General features: G+C 39.4%; 1 protein-coding gene across 2 annotated transcripts in view; it reads left to right on the top strand.

Annotated features, from left to right (window-relative positions):
- The window catches only part of LOC143018244 (uncharacterized), a 24355-nt gene extending 13120 nt beyond the window's left edge, over positions 1-11235 (top strand). For both annotated transcript variants that reach the window (XM_076173499.1, XM_076173500.1), the window contains 4 exons: positions 1269-1444; positions 2853-3031; positions 5096-5206; positions 8926-11235. In XM_076173499.1, coding sequence (XP_076029614.1) covers positions 1269-1444; positions 2853-3031; positions 5096-5206; positions 8926-9102 — 643 coding nt within the window. In that variant the 3' untranslated portion in view covers positions 9103-11235. The remainder of the gene's footprint in view (positions 1-1268; positions 1445-2852; positions 3032-5095; positions 5207-8925) is intronic.
- Positions 11236-14994: the final 3759 nt, after the last annotated feature.

Here is a 14994-nt window from a genome sequence, read left to right as displayed (position 1 = left end):
TCGCTTCCTTTCTAACTTTCTCTTCTACTACATCTTCTCATTTCAGTTTACCTCCCACTAAAGATTTTTCCGTTTTTCCACCTTTCTCTACTACTACGCCTCCTACCATTTTCTAAACTTTCGTTGGTGATCCTAATCCTACTCCCGGCGTCGGCGCCCCCGTCCAAGCTCCCAGTCCATTTCTCCCGAGCCACGACCACCAACTGCCCCAAATCGCTCGCTAATTCGCCCGGTGGCAATAGCCCTCTTTTATACGCTACTATCTTTTAATTTTCTTACAGACATTCTTCCCCTCCCACAAAAACCGATTCCGCGCAAGCGGGTGGTCTTTCCTAGGAATTCAGAATTCAGATAAATACAAGACTACAAATTTAACCGAGGAAGTGGGTCTGCCCCACACCTATCATAGTTTTAACTTCCTTCCATTTCGTTCTTTCCTTCCACTAAACCCCCAATCCCCCCTCCCTCCCTCTCCCCCATCTTATCTATCCTGCCCTCTAACTTAATAAACAGAGACCAGTCATGGGATTGACTTTAAATATCCTAGCTTCTTTAAGGAAGAGTACCAGCTGTTTGCACTGAACACGGCAATGTTTATCCCAAGGGTGCATAAGGGTAAATAAACCGCGGCGATCTTAATGATCTTACGGGTACATTCCGACGAGAACACTACCAGCCGTCGGCGCAGAGTACGGAAGTGCTCATTCCAAATGTGCCCAAGGGAACCATACCACGGCAAACTAAATGGTGTGTTCTGACTCCCCTTTGTGAAAAACCTCCCATACCTTGTCCCATACAACTCGTTTCAGGCTGGCCGCTTCCAACAAGAGCGACTAGTAGTGGAGCCAACATTGGTGACACTGCATTTAATGTCTGAGTAATCGTATAGCGGCAATTAGATAAGGAATACAAACTCGCGAATAAACAAAAATATGCATCCTCAGTTCTCTGTTTTATACATAAATCCCAGGAATGGTGGTTCATTTGAGCACTCAAATGAACAGCAAAACTTGTTAGGTCTTCCCAGCATAATATCCACTTTTCCCAGCAACAAGAGTCAGTAGCATGCTACTCATTTTAAATAGCAAAAATCAAAGCAAGTAGCATGCTAGCGAAAAATGCCTAGTTGTGCAGCCATCCTTATGCACCACCCGTTTACAAATATTTAGCTTCAACTAACATGTAGAGAACAAGTCTCAAAAGCATAATAATATATTACGTCAATTTGACCAAGACTGAGCCTCAGTTTTATTTATAAACATTTGTAGATCAGACCCAAGGGGTCTTGCAACAGGCACGTATGAGAGCTTCAACTACTTGAGAAGAGGAGACTACGCGTGGCCTGACGACGAGCTCCCGCATTTAAGAAAAAACCTGAATAGCTTCATGGATATTTGCGGCCAACTATCAACGAAGATTATGAAGTGCATGGCGGCGACTTTAGGTAAGAAAGATGAAAAAGTATTTACGTGTGATACTATAGACAAACACAGAGATAGATACACACACACACACACACACACACACACACACACACACACACGCTGGTTTAGTGGTATCGACCTGGCCTAATAACGAGTTCGATCCACGCCAAGGGCTGAAAAGCAACACTAGAAGTATCGTCCGCTTCTTTGGGTAAAGAGTTGGAGTTTTGTGTAAGGTCACACAATTACTAATAGACCGAGCAATATACGAGCTCTAAGCTCTCGTTCGGGAGGGTACTGCAATTAGATCACAAGTCCAGCACGTGAACCAAGGCCATGGTGAACCACACGTATTCACATGTCGATAGCATTTCCATACGAATCATATAAAATCATTAGTCCCTGATAGATAGCGGACTCGCCATTGCACCAAAAAGACAAAGTTGGAACAAAAGGTATATGTACTGTATGGCTGTGTGCCACTGCATTTTGCCTCTAAAGGCGGCGGCACACTAGGCAATCATGCTACTTGCTTTTGCTATTTCGTTTGAGTAGAAACGGTTTCGGTTATTATATTCTAGATTTCCGCAAGAACATCTCAATAGCGTGTCTAACATTTGTATTTTAGGTTTAACTTATCATAGTTTACCATTCAGTTTCTCACTATATGCCGCAAGAGTGATATGACATTTGGAAATTTGAAAAAAAAAAAAATCGTAACTGAAGTAGTTTCTACTCAAGTAGCAAAAGCAAGTAGCATGCTAGCGAGAAATGCCTAGTGTGCCGCCACCTTAACATATACACACCCGGGTTCTACCCTTAACTATCGGTGACTATCACTCACCAATGCTACCATAACACACAGGGCAACAGTGACTGTTTCTGTTTTAGTTAAGTTAGTTATGCAGATATGTTAACATAGTGATACTTCGGGACGGCATGACTTTCCTAGGGTGGCCAGGATCGACATTTTATCTGCAAGGCTTCCCATTCCCTCACACCAAACGCACATGCCACGCAAACTCCTATTAATATAGATGATCAAACCTGGCCGTCGCGAGCTTCAACCGCAGGTCCACTAAGCGTGAATCCCACTCACTACCATTTCGCCACACTGAAAGTCTGTACGTACAAAACGATCGATAACCTGATGTACGTTTTGTACGTTCAGTGTGGCGAAATGGTAGCCAGCCGGATTCACGCTCAGCGAACCTGCTATCGAAGCTCGCGACGGCCGGGTTTGGTTATTTGAACTACATCGTTGCCACAATCGATTCGTTACATAATCCTTTTGGTGTGTAAAGTTAAGAGAAGAATCCGTCACGATTGCCCTATGTGCTCAGACAGAAGACGAACCATGGGGATCAAACTTGCCCGAGACTTCAGTAGATTTGACAACCAACATATTTTCTATTCCTGATTTGGAAGGTCTTGATTTAGACTGCTTCTCCAAGTATCACAACATCAGACCCAAGATCAACGAGAGCATTCTTCGAATTATACACTATCAACCACTTCCTCAGAAAGAGAAAGTTACCGGAATGGGAGCCCACACCGACGTCATAACTTTAACACTTTTGTTTCTGGACGACGTCGGAGGTTTGCAGGTAAGAGCTGTAGGACCAACTCAATGAAGTTGACACTGACACTAAAGTCTAGTTGACACGGGGCTAGTTAAGTAGCCGCTATTAATCCCATTGTCCAAGTCATTTATATACATAATAAACAATAACGGAACCAAAACCGAGCCCTGGGGAACCCTACTAGAAACACTCCCCCATTTGCATTTTGCACCATTTATGGTGACCCGCTGTTTTCTGTCACTGATCCAAGCTCTAATCCATTCAAACACTTTTTCTCCCATGCCGTGGGGTTTGACTTTATTTGATAGTCTCTTGTGGAGCACCTTGTCGAACGCTTTGCTAAAATCAAGGTAAATAATTGTAACTAACATTATCTGATGCCTTGAAGACATTAGTACAAAAAGATAGCGGATTAGTTACACATGGCTTACTCTTGGAGAACCCATGCTGTGAGTCACGAATCAAATTATGTTTCGATGTGATCTCAGATTCTATTAGCTATTATTGATTCAAGCACTTTACCTATAATTGATGTAAAATTGCTTGGCCTGTGTTTGCATATAAACGATTTATCTCTCTTTTGGAAAACACGAACAACGTTTGCCTACCCTCGAGCAATAGGCGAAAAAACCAGTGTCTACAGACTTGTTAAATATTATCGTTAACTGGTCGCAGATTTCAAATTTACACCCTTTAAGCACTCTCGGAAATTTTTCATCTAGACTCGGGGATTTTGTAGTTTTAAATCTGTTAATCTCTTCGACTACTTTTACCTTACTAACGGTGATGTTAGTTAGTCTACTTCCTTCATCCCCACTTAAATTCGGGTGGCAATCAGGTACCATATCTAACCTCTCCTTTGTAAACATCGAGAGAAAATAATTGTTACACGCCTCAGAATCTATCATGACATCTTCGTAATTTTTAATTGGGTCTATCCTTTCCCTTTTTTTCTGTAAAGATGAAAGAAGCCCTTTGGGTTGGATCTCACTTGTCTGGCAGCCTTAATTTCGTAGTTACGTTTCGCGGTGCGTGTGTTCTTTTTAACCAGTCTAGCCATATCGTTATATTTAGATCCAAGGTGCGTTTCCCCATTTTTATTCAGGCATAAAATCCTCATTTTATTCCGATTTCGATTTTCAGCCTATTCGTCATCCATTTTGGAATATTAATATTGGACCTTATTGTTTTGAGGGAATAAATGTATTTTGTGCATTCAAAATCAAAGTTGTCCCTTTACTGTACATTTCATCCAGATTACTGACAGTGCTGTTGACCTCACGCTTGTGAGTGACCTGACACAAGATGTGCATATTACCCTCAGTGACCCGACATCTGACTAGGCCAATGACATCCGGGCTGACCTGTCATAGTCCTCTGGGTTGGTCTCATAAATAACCAGGTGTCCTAAATATTTTCTCATGTTATCAAAATTGGGCTCTCCTGAAGTCAGGTACTAGAACGTTATTCATACTATTTAATTGTCCCCATATAATATCAAATTTCATTTCTTGATGAACACTAGAGCCTAGACTATCTCCCACTTTTTTAGATCCTCATTTTTGGTTTGTAGTAATTCCAGAGTATTCTCTCCTCTCGTAGAATCGGTAATCATTTGACTTAGGAAATTAGCTTTACCACATCTAGAAAAAAAAATGCACCTCCTGATCTCCACCTAAATTTCCCAGTCGATTTTGTGTAAAATTCCTCATGATGACAAAATTTATATACTGGGATGGCATGCGAATCTTTTCAATCAAGGGATCAATCTGCTCAATGTTGATGTTAGGATACCAATAACAAGTTTCTTATTCTTGCTTATAATCTCAACCGAAATATAAGCCGTGTTTCTTCTTGCTTAATTGTGTTTTTGATCATACAATTAGCTGTGCTTTTTATGTAAAGTGCTACTCCTCCCCCACTCTTGCTTACACCCCATCCTTGTAAAAAACTTTATATCCTTCTATCCCACATACTGATCCAGGATTCAGTAATAGCTATATCAAATCTCTCTACGCATGCTTTACACCTTTATAGAACAAATGGCCTCCTGGCAGCATACACTAATCTAAGCAATCCTGATTACAGATCAAGAACCAACAAGGAGAATGGCTTGACGTGGTGCCCATCCCGGGTGCAATTCTCATCAATCTCGGTGACTTAATGCAGTGCTGGACTGGTGACACTTGGATAGCCCCGGTAAGGTCAAAGGTTTACTTTAAGAATGGAGCTAAATGAATTGACTGGGGATGGAATATGTTGTTGCATTTACTTCTAAGGTAATGAATATTAGTTAGCTGTCATTAGTGATGTTACAGAAAAAAAATGGTGCACTGGAAAATTTACCGGTACAGTATATGTACTGTACAACAATGGTAGGATTCAACCAGTTCTTACAGGTTTGTACGAACCTGTTCTTGAAATTTCATGAGCTCTACAAACTGGTTATTAAAAATTGGCGTATACAGGTTATGTTGGGCCTATATTGTGTCAACCTGGCATGCTGTTAGTGAGAAAACCTGTTGTTAAATTTTCTAATCCCACCACTGCTGCACATATATATTCACTGTCACGATCACTGTTTCTGGTTAATATACCTAGGAGACAAATTTGGCTCTGGATCTTTTAAATCTGCAGACGTATTTCAAAATTTAATATCATTGTCATTAAGGAGAGAAAAATGAAATCACACTCAGTAAATTAAGGGAGTACTTATTTCAATTACACAAGAATATATTCACGTGAGGGTTGATGTAGTGACATGTTGAGCTCCCTCTAAGTGTGAAGCTACTTCACAGGCAATATGAAAAAAGCAGATTAAGTAGTGTGTCCTTTGGAAATGCAAATAAACAACATAATGGATGCTCTATATAACAAATGGAACACAAGAACAATAGTAATCACTGGTTTTATTTAAAAAAATATATATTTTAGGAGGGTCTTAATTGAGAGGATTAGGAGAGGAACAGAGGGAGTAATTGGTGAGGAACAGTGTGGTTTTAGGACAGGTAGGAGTTGTGTAGATCAGATTTTTGTGGTAAGACAGATATGTGAGAAAGCTATAGGAAAAGGTATGGATGTTTTTTGGGCTTTTATGGATTTGGAAAAGGCTTACAACTGGGTAGACAGGAAGGCACTGTGGGAGATACTGCAGATATATGGGATAGGGGGAAAGCTGTTAAGGGCAGTCAAGAGTTTTTACGATAGTAGAGTTCTGGACTCAGAGTAACAGAATTTACTACCGACGTTTCGAACCCTGTCCTGGGCTCGTCTTCAGGGTTATACATTGTCAGCAAAAGGAATCATTTAAATAGTGTTTCGGTGTTCCCTGGGACAGATCCCACCAGATAGGACAGAGTTGCAGTTTTAACAGAATTTCACACTAATAAAACTCCGACGTGGAGAAAGGATTACAAAATTATATATAAGAGTCAAGAATATGCTGGTACCAAAATTCGAAAAGCTAATGATGACAGAATCTCACATCGGACAAAATCCCCTTTCCTAAGCCGCCGGCCATCACTCCTACGTTTCTGCCTATCATTCGCTCCTCTGTAGCTACAATGCAAATCATAGAAATAAACTGAATCATGTCCTGAATGACATGCAGAAATTACAAGGTTTGCTAAAGCGTCATAACAATGGGACCACAGAAATAAAAACAAAGGAATGAAAAGAACAAAAGGAACAAGAACCAAATATCACAAACCCGACAAAATAACACTGTACTCTATAGCTGCGATACAAATCAAAACAACAAAACCAAAACCAATTCTGAATGACACAAAGAAAATAATTACAAGATTTGTATAAAGCGTCCACCGAAACAAAAGAAGTAACAAAAAGAACAAAACGGAACAAATATCACAAACACGAAAAAATATAACATTGTACTCTATAGCTACAATACAAATCCAATTAAACAAAACAAACCAATTCTGAGACATAAAGAAACTAATGGCAAAGTTTTTTTTTATAAAGTGCCATAAAATGGAACCACAGAAAATAAAAAGAGCAAAAAGAACAAAAATATCAAATATCACAGTTCCGACATAAAAGCACTAGAGGTCGCCGATCGCTGCTCCTTCTGTCCTGCCTGTCCTTCGCTCCCTTATAAATACAAATCAAAACAATAAAACAAAACAAAACCAATTCTCAATGACATAAATAAATTAATTACAAAGTTTGTATAAAGTGTCCACCGAAATAAAAAGAAAGGACAAAAAGAACAAAAAGAACAAAAAATCACAAACCCGTTAAAATAACATAGTACTCTATAGCTACGATACAAACCAAAACAACAAACAAGACAAAACCAAACGACAAAAAGAAATTGATAACAAAGTTTGTATAAAGTGTCATAAAAATGGAACCACCGAAATAAAAAGACCAAAAAGAACAAAAATATCAAATATCAGTCCCGACATAAAAGCACTACACAGGTTGCCAATCGCTGCTCCTTCTGTCCTGCCTGTCCTTCGCTCCCTTATAAATCGGATTTAAATTGATGCATCTGTTGACGCTGTTACTGTCACTCGCTCAAGCTTCCAAAAATAACCTCTCTCCTTTCTTGTTGTTTCTCTATTTCACACCAACATTGTCCCAATCCATCTCGTGCTGCTCCTCCTGACAGTACCTGTAGATCGCCGAACTGCCATCTTTTCGGTTTACCGCTCGTTGATGCTCCTTTATTCTCGTCGATAATTTCTTACCCGTCTCTCCTATGTAGCGAGTACCACAATTACCGCAACCAATGTCATAAACAACTCCCGTCTTGTTCTCTTCCTCCTCTGTGTCTTTCACCTTAGTCAAAGCCTCATGTAGCGTATTGGCGGGCTTTTGAGCTACCTCTCTCCCGTGCTTCCTCAATAATCTTGCAGCCACCTCAGACGCCCTTTTCACGTATGGTAATGTAACTCTTCTTGATGCCGCCTGTCTCGTGTCCGCTGCTCTTTTTCTTCCCTGTGCTGTGGTCCATATCCTAATGACTGATTTGGGGTACCCGTTGTCCGCAAAGACCTTCTCCAGGTATTTCCTCTCTTCTTTCAAGTTCCCCTCGGTCGAGCACAAATATCGTTCATTTCCAGTTAACATGTTTAGATTTGAACTCATGTATTGCTTGAGCTTGGGCTACGTCACCCTCCAAGCTATTCCACATATTTGTGCATCTATATGGAAAACTGTATTTCTTCACATCCTTTCGACATGTGGTCTTTCTTAATTTACTTCTGTGACTTCTTAAAGTCCTCCCATCTTTAACCAGATCTCTTCTATCAATGCAATCTATCCTCTTTAGTGACCTGAATACTGTAATAATGCTATCTCTTTCTCTTTAATCTTTCAAAGTTGGCAAACCCAATACCTTTAGTCTTTTCTCATATGGTTTATCTGCCAGGCTGGGGACCAGCGGATATACAGAGGAACTAGGAATGCCACAATCCCTCTTAAAAAGTGGGGAGCAGATCTAGAGGCATCCACACCCAGGAACCTACTGACAGCTCCTCCAATCTCAACACATTTGAAATGATGGGATGATTCATTCATTGATTTGGTATTTCTGGTGCCACTTGGTCATTTGGCGCCGCTACAAAATGTTCAAGGCAGCAGAGATGCTCGGCCGAAACATTTACATTACAAAGAAAACCTTCAAGAAATATTAAAAATACACAATGTCTCACACCGTCTTAGATGTAGTCTAGGAAACAGAACCATTTCCACAGCAGCGGAAATGCTTGCACAGCTCAATCTTTGCCAATTGTACTATTTTCTATCACAAACTAAAAATTCTTTCTCGTTCCTTTTCAGCTTCACTGAGGAGTTCTGTCAAGCAACAGCGAAGATACAGGACAGCTGTTGTCGATTGCAATTGTACTGTTTTCTATTACAAACTAACGATTTCCTTTCTCGTTCTTTTTCAGCTCCACCGAGTAGTTCTACCAAGCGATGAAGACAAGCAGAGAAGGAGGTTAACTTTGGCGATCTTCATGCAACCAGATAACGGTACAATATTGGAATCGGTTTGCGGAACCAATAGGTATACATTCATTCCTGAAGAGTATATAGATTGGAAGTTCAATCATCCGAGTATGATATGATTAGATATGGTACTACACATTTGATCTAAATGTTAGGAAAAATGTGTATAAAAGATGATAAGTCAGATGTAAGCAGCAGTTGGAAAAAAGCGACTCTATGTCACGAGACATTGTGGTGTAAAAGCTTCGACAAAAACAAGACAGGAATTTCAGAAATTGTGAATGATATTGAAAAACAAAAAAACAAAAACAAAAAAAGCTGAAGGTACTGATTTTATACAACAATATCAAGCCAGATTACGTGACATTTTAAGGTAGCTCCTGCAAAGGGTTAGTCGGGCCTGTGGCCCAAATCTAAGAGAACAATAATAATAAAGCTTTTATTAGTACCCTGCCATACCAGATTTATACCACAGCACTACATTTAATGAATTTTGTATCACTGACATATGGAGATGACAGTAAAGCAAGAGGATAAACACGAAACCTCTACCACTGATGTGAATCTAGTTTCAAATGAAACAGTAATGAAAATATTTCTTAAGTTCTGAGTTTTGGTATTATTTGAAATTCAGCTGAGTTTAGGCTAGCTCCTGTGGAGTTCTCTTCACATTTCATTTCCTTCGTTGTCTCTGTGTTGTCTACATACAAATTTTGAGCTAGTTATATTCACAGGGTTAGTGTGTTGTTTAGTTAGTTGTGTTTACAGGGTTATGTTTACGTGGCCTCCATCTCAATTGACCATTTTTTTTAATCCATTCTCTAAACTATTCTTGTTCAGCAAAATTATATATTTGGAAATATATCTTTCCAGGATCTTAAAAAAATAAATAAATAAATAAATCGTACGTCCTGTCATTTCATCCCACATTAACAAATCCTGTTATTGTTTTCTACAAGTTGCACATGATTATCACTATTATAAAATTATCTTGAAATAGAAAATAAATTGTATGGAATGTATATGGCGGCAATAATCAGTCACTTGACTACCACTGTAGTGTAAACATTGCTTGATATTTTTACATGCGAAAACTTTTCTCGCCACTTTCTTGGTATCCACACTTTTCACTGTAATGGAGTAGAATACCATAGAAGATAACACCACAAGAGGCGCTTTGGTATGGGAGGCACCCCAATTATAATAAGAAATAATGGTAGTATAATCTATCCCTCTCCTTCAGTTGCCGTTCTCTGTGGATGAAAAACGTCTTCTGTCTAGTGCTCAATGATTTATATGTGCATTTGCCAAATCGTATTTACCCAATTGTTGTACACATGAAGTGAGCAACGCTCACTAGATCCCGTCTCCTATTCTCTATTATTTTTAATACCTACCCTCAAATTTATGTACAATTCCAACTTAATTTATATATCTATAATTTCCAATTATCATATTTAGATTTGAACTTGTGTATTGTTCGAGCTTGGGCTATATTTATACATCTTTATATAAAACTGTATTTCTTCACATCCTTTAGACATGTGGTCATTCTCAATATACTTCCATGGTCTCTTAAAGTCCTTCCATCTTTAATAAGGAGATCTCTTCTATCAATGCAATCTATCCCCTTTAGTGACTTGAATGTTGTGATCATATTACCTTTCTCTTCGACCTTTCAAAGTTGGTAGACCCAGTGCTTTTAGTCTCTCCTCGTATGGTTTATCTGCCAGGCTGGGGACCAGTTTGGTTGCTGCCCCTCCCATTCTCTCAATCTTGATTACATGCTTCACTCTGTGAGGAGACCATACTGATGATGATATGGTTTAACGTCACACACTCCCTCCTATCGGGAGGCTAGGACGGTGCCCCTCACAGAGGGCTTTGTAGCGTGGAATTTAATGAACCATGCCCTTGGTCCAACTTCCCCGGTGGCAGGATTCGAACCGCCTTCACCTCGACCTTCGCCGCAAGTAACGACGCCCTAACCCGCTCAGCCAGCGAGGAGACCATACTACTGATACATATTCCATTTTTGGAAGGATCAGGGTTTTGAAGATTTTTTTTTCTATCGTTCTCTCTTTATTCATACAGTGGAACACCTGTTTAATCTTCTGCAGTAGTCCGCATATCGCTTCCAAAATCCTACTGATATGTCTGTAACCTGATAGGTTGTCTTTTATCAATGCTCCCAAATCTTTCTCCTCTTTTGCTTTTGTAATGGGTTCAGTTCTCAAGGAAGTTTAAGGATAGCCTTTTACCACTATTGCCAATTTCTAGTATTATACTTTTGTATTGAACTTCATTTCCCATTCCTGGCTCCTCCCAAAAGCAATGCCTTGATCTTTTTTGCAATAGTCTACCAGTATCCTCCTTATTTTTTACTCTTCTCATGAGTTCTGTGTCATCTACAAACATGTTGGCATAGCTTGTTGTCCCTTCCATCATGTCATTGATATAGACAAGAAACATTGGTTCAAACACTGAACCTTGTGTAACTCCACTTGTTACTGTTCTCCATCTTGACATCGTGTCCTTTACTACTGTCCTCATATATCTTTCCTTCAAAAGATCTTTCGTCCATTCTTGTAGTCTGCCACTCAGTCCTCCAATGTACTCCAATTTCCACATAAGTCAACTGTGGGGTACTTGATCAAATGCCTTCTCTGGGTCAAGGTACATACAGTCCACCCACTCCTCTTGCAGCGTATCAGTCACTCTCGAGTAAAAGCTTAAAAGGTTCGACAAACACGACCTTCCAGATCTGAAGCTATTCTGACTGCTTGTCAGAATGTTCATCTTTTTGAAGACATCTGGCCCATCCATCTTTCGCAACCCTTGAATATAATTTCACTATTGTGCTTGTCAGTGATACTGGCCTAATGTTCAGTGGTGTCTCCTTATTTCCTCCTTTGTGAATTGGTACCACATTTGCCCTTTTCCAAACAAGCTGCACAATGTCTTCTTTCAACCTGGATCAATATGGCTGATAGACATTTCTTTCTGGAAATCGAGATAGAAGGGTACAAGTTTTTTCACAACGACAGGGTTGGCAGGAGTGAGGGAGGAGTAGCAATTTTCGTTAAAAATATAATAAAATGTATCATCAACAATTCTATCAAGGAAGAGGATAGTACGAAATCTATTTGGGTGGAGATTACAGGCAAGAATAAGAAACGTATTATTGGCGTCCTATATAGTCCTCTTGACCTCAACATTGAGCTCACTGATCCCCTTATTCATGAAATTCGCATGGCATCCCAGTACAAAAACGTTGTAATTATGGGAGATTTTAATTACAGAAAAATTGACTGGGAAATTTTAGTAGATCAGGAAGCGAATTTTTTCTTAGATATGGCGGAGGATAATTTCCAAAAACAAATGATTACCGATCCTACAAGGGGAGCGAATACTATGGACATACTTTTAACTAATAATGAGAACTTCTAGTAACGTGAAAGTGGGAGATAGTCTAGTGATCATCAAGAAACAAGATTTAATATTATTTGGGAAGAATTAAAAAGTACGAATAACGTTCAAGTACCGGACTTCAGAAGAGCCAATTTTGATATGATGAGAAGGTATACAAGACATTTGAACACTTATGGGACCGACCCAGGGGGCTGTGACGGGGTCAGATACACGGTCAGTCCGGACGTCATTAGCGCGGTCAATAGTTGGGGGTCAATAGCACGGTCAGCGATTTATATGAAATGTATAGTAACCTAACAACTTTAATTCTAAATGCACAAAATTAACATATTCCCTTCAAGTCAATACGGAAAAAATAATAATACTCCCAAATGGATGACGGACAGGCTAAACATATGATCGGAATGAAAAGAGGACTTTGCGTAAGAATAGAAAACGGGGAAACACACAGTAGATCCAAATGTAACGATATGGCAAGACTGGTTAAAAAGAATACGCGCACAGCTAAACGTAACTATGAAATTAAGGTTGCTAGACAAGCGAGATCCAACCCAAAGGGCTTCTTTCATCTATACAGAAAAAAAATAAAGGATAGGCCCAATTAAAAATTACGAAAATGTCATGATCATCGTAGCAAAAAAATGAGGCGTTTAAGCCAGCTTGATTGTTGCGACTGCCCCACACCCCCTTTCAACTATTGCGTATTCAAATCCGGGGTGGATGAAGAATAACATTTAACATATTCGTCAGTGTAATGAATTGACCCTTGTATTGATTAACATTTAACAAGTTGCACTGTTAAGATCCGCAATGCACATTCGACAGACTTCCTCTCCTCTTCTAGAATATATGGATACCACAGAAGGCATCTGGAGAAAGTTGTCAAAAGTTTGAACTACATACATTCGTGTTTCAGAAATCTAAATCTGAAATGAATGAAAAATAGGAACACACAATTTCCAAAATCAACTCACACGTTACATTTGATTACTTTTCTACAGGTACCATTGAAAATGTAGTGTTAGGAAGAGCGAACCTGTACAACAAGGTTTTTTTTTTCAAATAAATTCGGAATGTTATCAATTACTAATTTTAATGTTCTTTACAAGAATTGTTCATAATCACGAGTGCATACTGTATACATTTAACAACCGAGAAATAATACTACACCAATAAAACAAATAAACCGAACGTATTGAGAGAAAAGACTAGCATTATTTTTGCCAATGTAGCACAGTTTCAACATATCTAGAATATTCCGCCCTGGCTATTTTCATCTACTTGCATCGCACATCTGGAATAGGAAAAAGTTTAGCATTCAAGTTTCTAAGTGTGTGAAATTCCAGTAGCACACTCCACTTCAAAATTTACCGACTATATTCTCTCCACAATCCATGTTCATAGATTGGTCTATCTCTTATTCATGGACAACCGAAAATTCCCTTCAAGAAAAAGTTAATTCAATATGAGAAGCAAAACGGTACGTTACCACCAGTCGATGATGCGACGTCCCTGAAGTTGTGGTACCTAAAAGTGTGAAATCATGGTGTACACGTAGAAGCCTTCTCCCGCTTTCAACTTCGAATGAAATCCGTCCGCCTATCAAACTAAACTAATTTGTAACCCCCGACTTCCGCTGGGATCCCTGACTAACCTACTTCGTATGTTGAGATAGGAGAAACAGACGGAGTACATCCTCAGTGATTCTATTGTGCAATCAACATTTAATGAGCACTTTCCCCTCCCTGCAGAAAACATTAAAAACAATATCCAAAACAATTTACCGACATATAGAGAAAACAGATGAGTTATCAATTTCGAAAATTTAGCGGGAGAATGCGACCTACGCGTCTAGTGTCTGCTGTACTTACTCGAATCGACGGGTGAGATGTTCCACTTGATTTCATTGTAGGGGCTGTTCTGCGGGGACCTTCCGCGATATGTTTCAAGCATTTATGTCAAATGCACACTTCCAAACACTCTTCGGCCATCGTAAGTGGCAAACATACCACTATACCCGTTGCACTGAGATCTGGCCGTTAGGGCGGAGCACTGGGAGTTCCCCTGTGGTGCCACATATAATTATTCTATAATTTCATTTTATTTTATAATTCTATTTTATAGTTTTATAATGTTGCCTCATATGATTATATTATAATTTTTTGTCACACACCACCACTGAGGTAAAAATCAAAGCAATGTTTTCTATACAAAGGTTTCGTTTCTTTAAGTCTAGATATGGCATATATGCATGAGAGAGCGACGGTGCCGCTACATCTAATCTCTGGCCCCGCCCCCCTCATACTGCATTCAGAAAACATTGCATCCACATGCACGTTCTCGCCATGGATGCCCACATGTGGCAACACCGGGAAATCTCCTAGCCCCGCCTTATCGGCCAATTCTCCTTGCGCTGACTATAGCATTGACCACAACGTAAATTTCACTCGAATCTTGCACGTGATTACATGACAAATGTAAACGTTCTTTGTTCTATTCTGCATACAAGATTACTGTCTCTCACAGCCGATTCAGAGTCTTGTGACATTATTCGGTTAAAAAAATCAGATTTATCGAAT

The sequence above is a fragment of the Oratosquilla oratoria genome, chromosome 34 (genome assembly GCF_046742065.1).
Source record: "Oratosquilla oratoria isolate Oo_2021 chromosome 34, ASM4674206v1, whole genome shotgun sequence".
NCBI classification, from domain to species: Eukaryota; Metazoa; Arthropoda; class Malacostraca; order Stomatopoda; family Squillidae; genus Oratosquilla; species Oratosquilla oratoria.
Note: the sequence above shows the minus strand (reverse complement) of the source record. Positions and strands in the feature narration are given on the sequence as shown.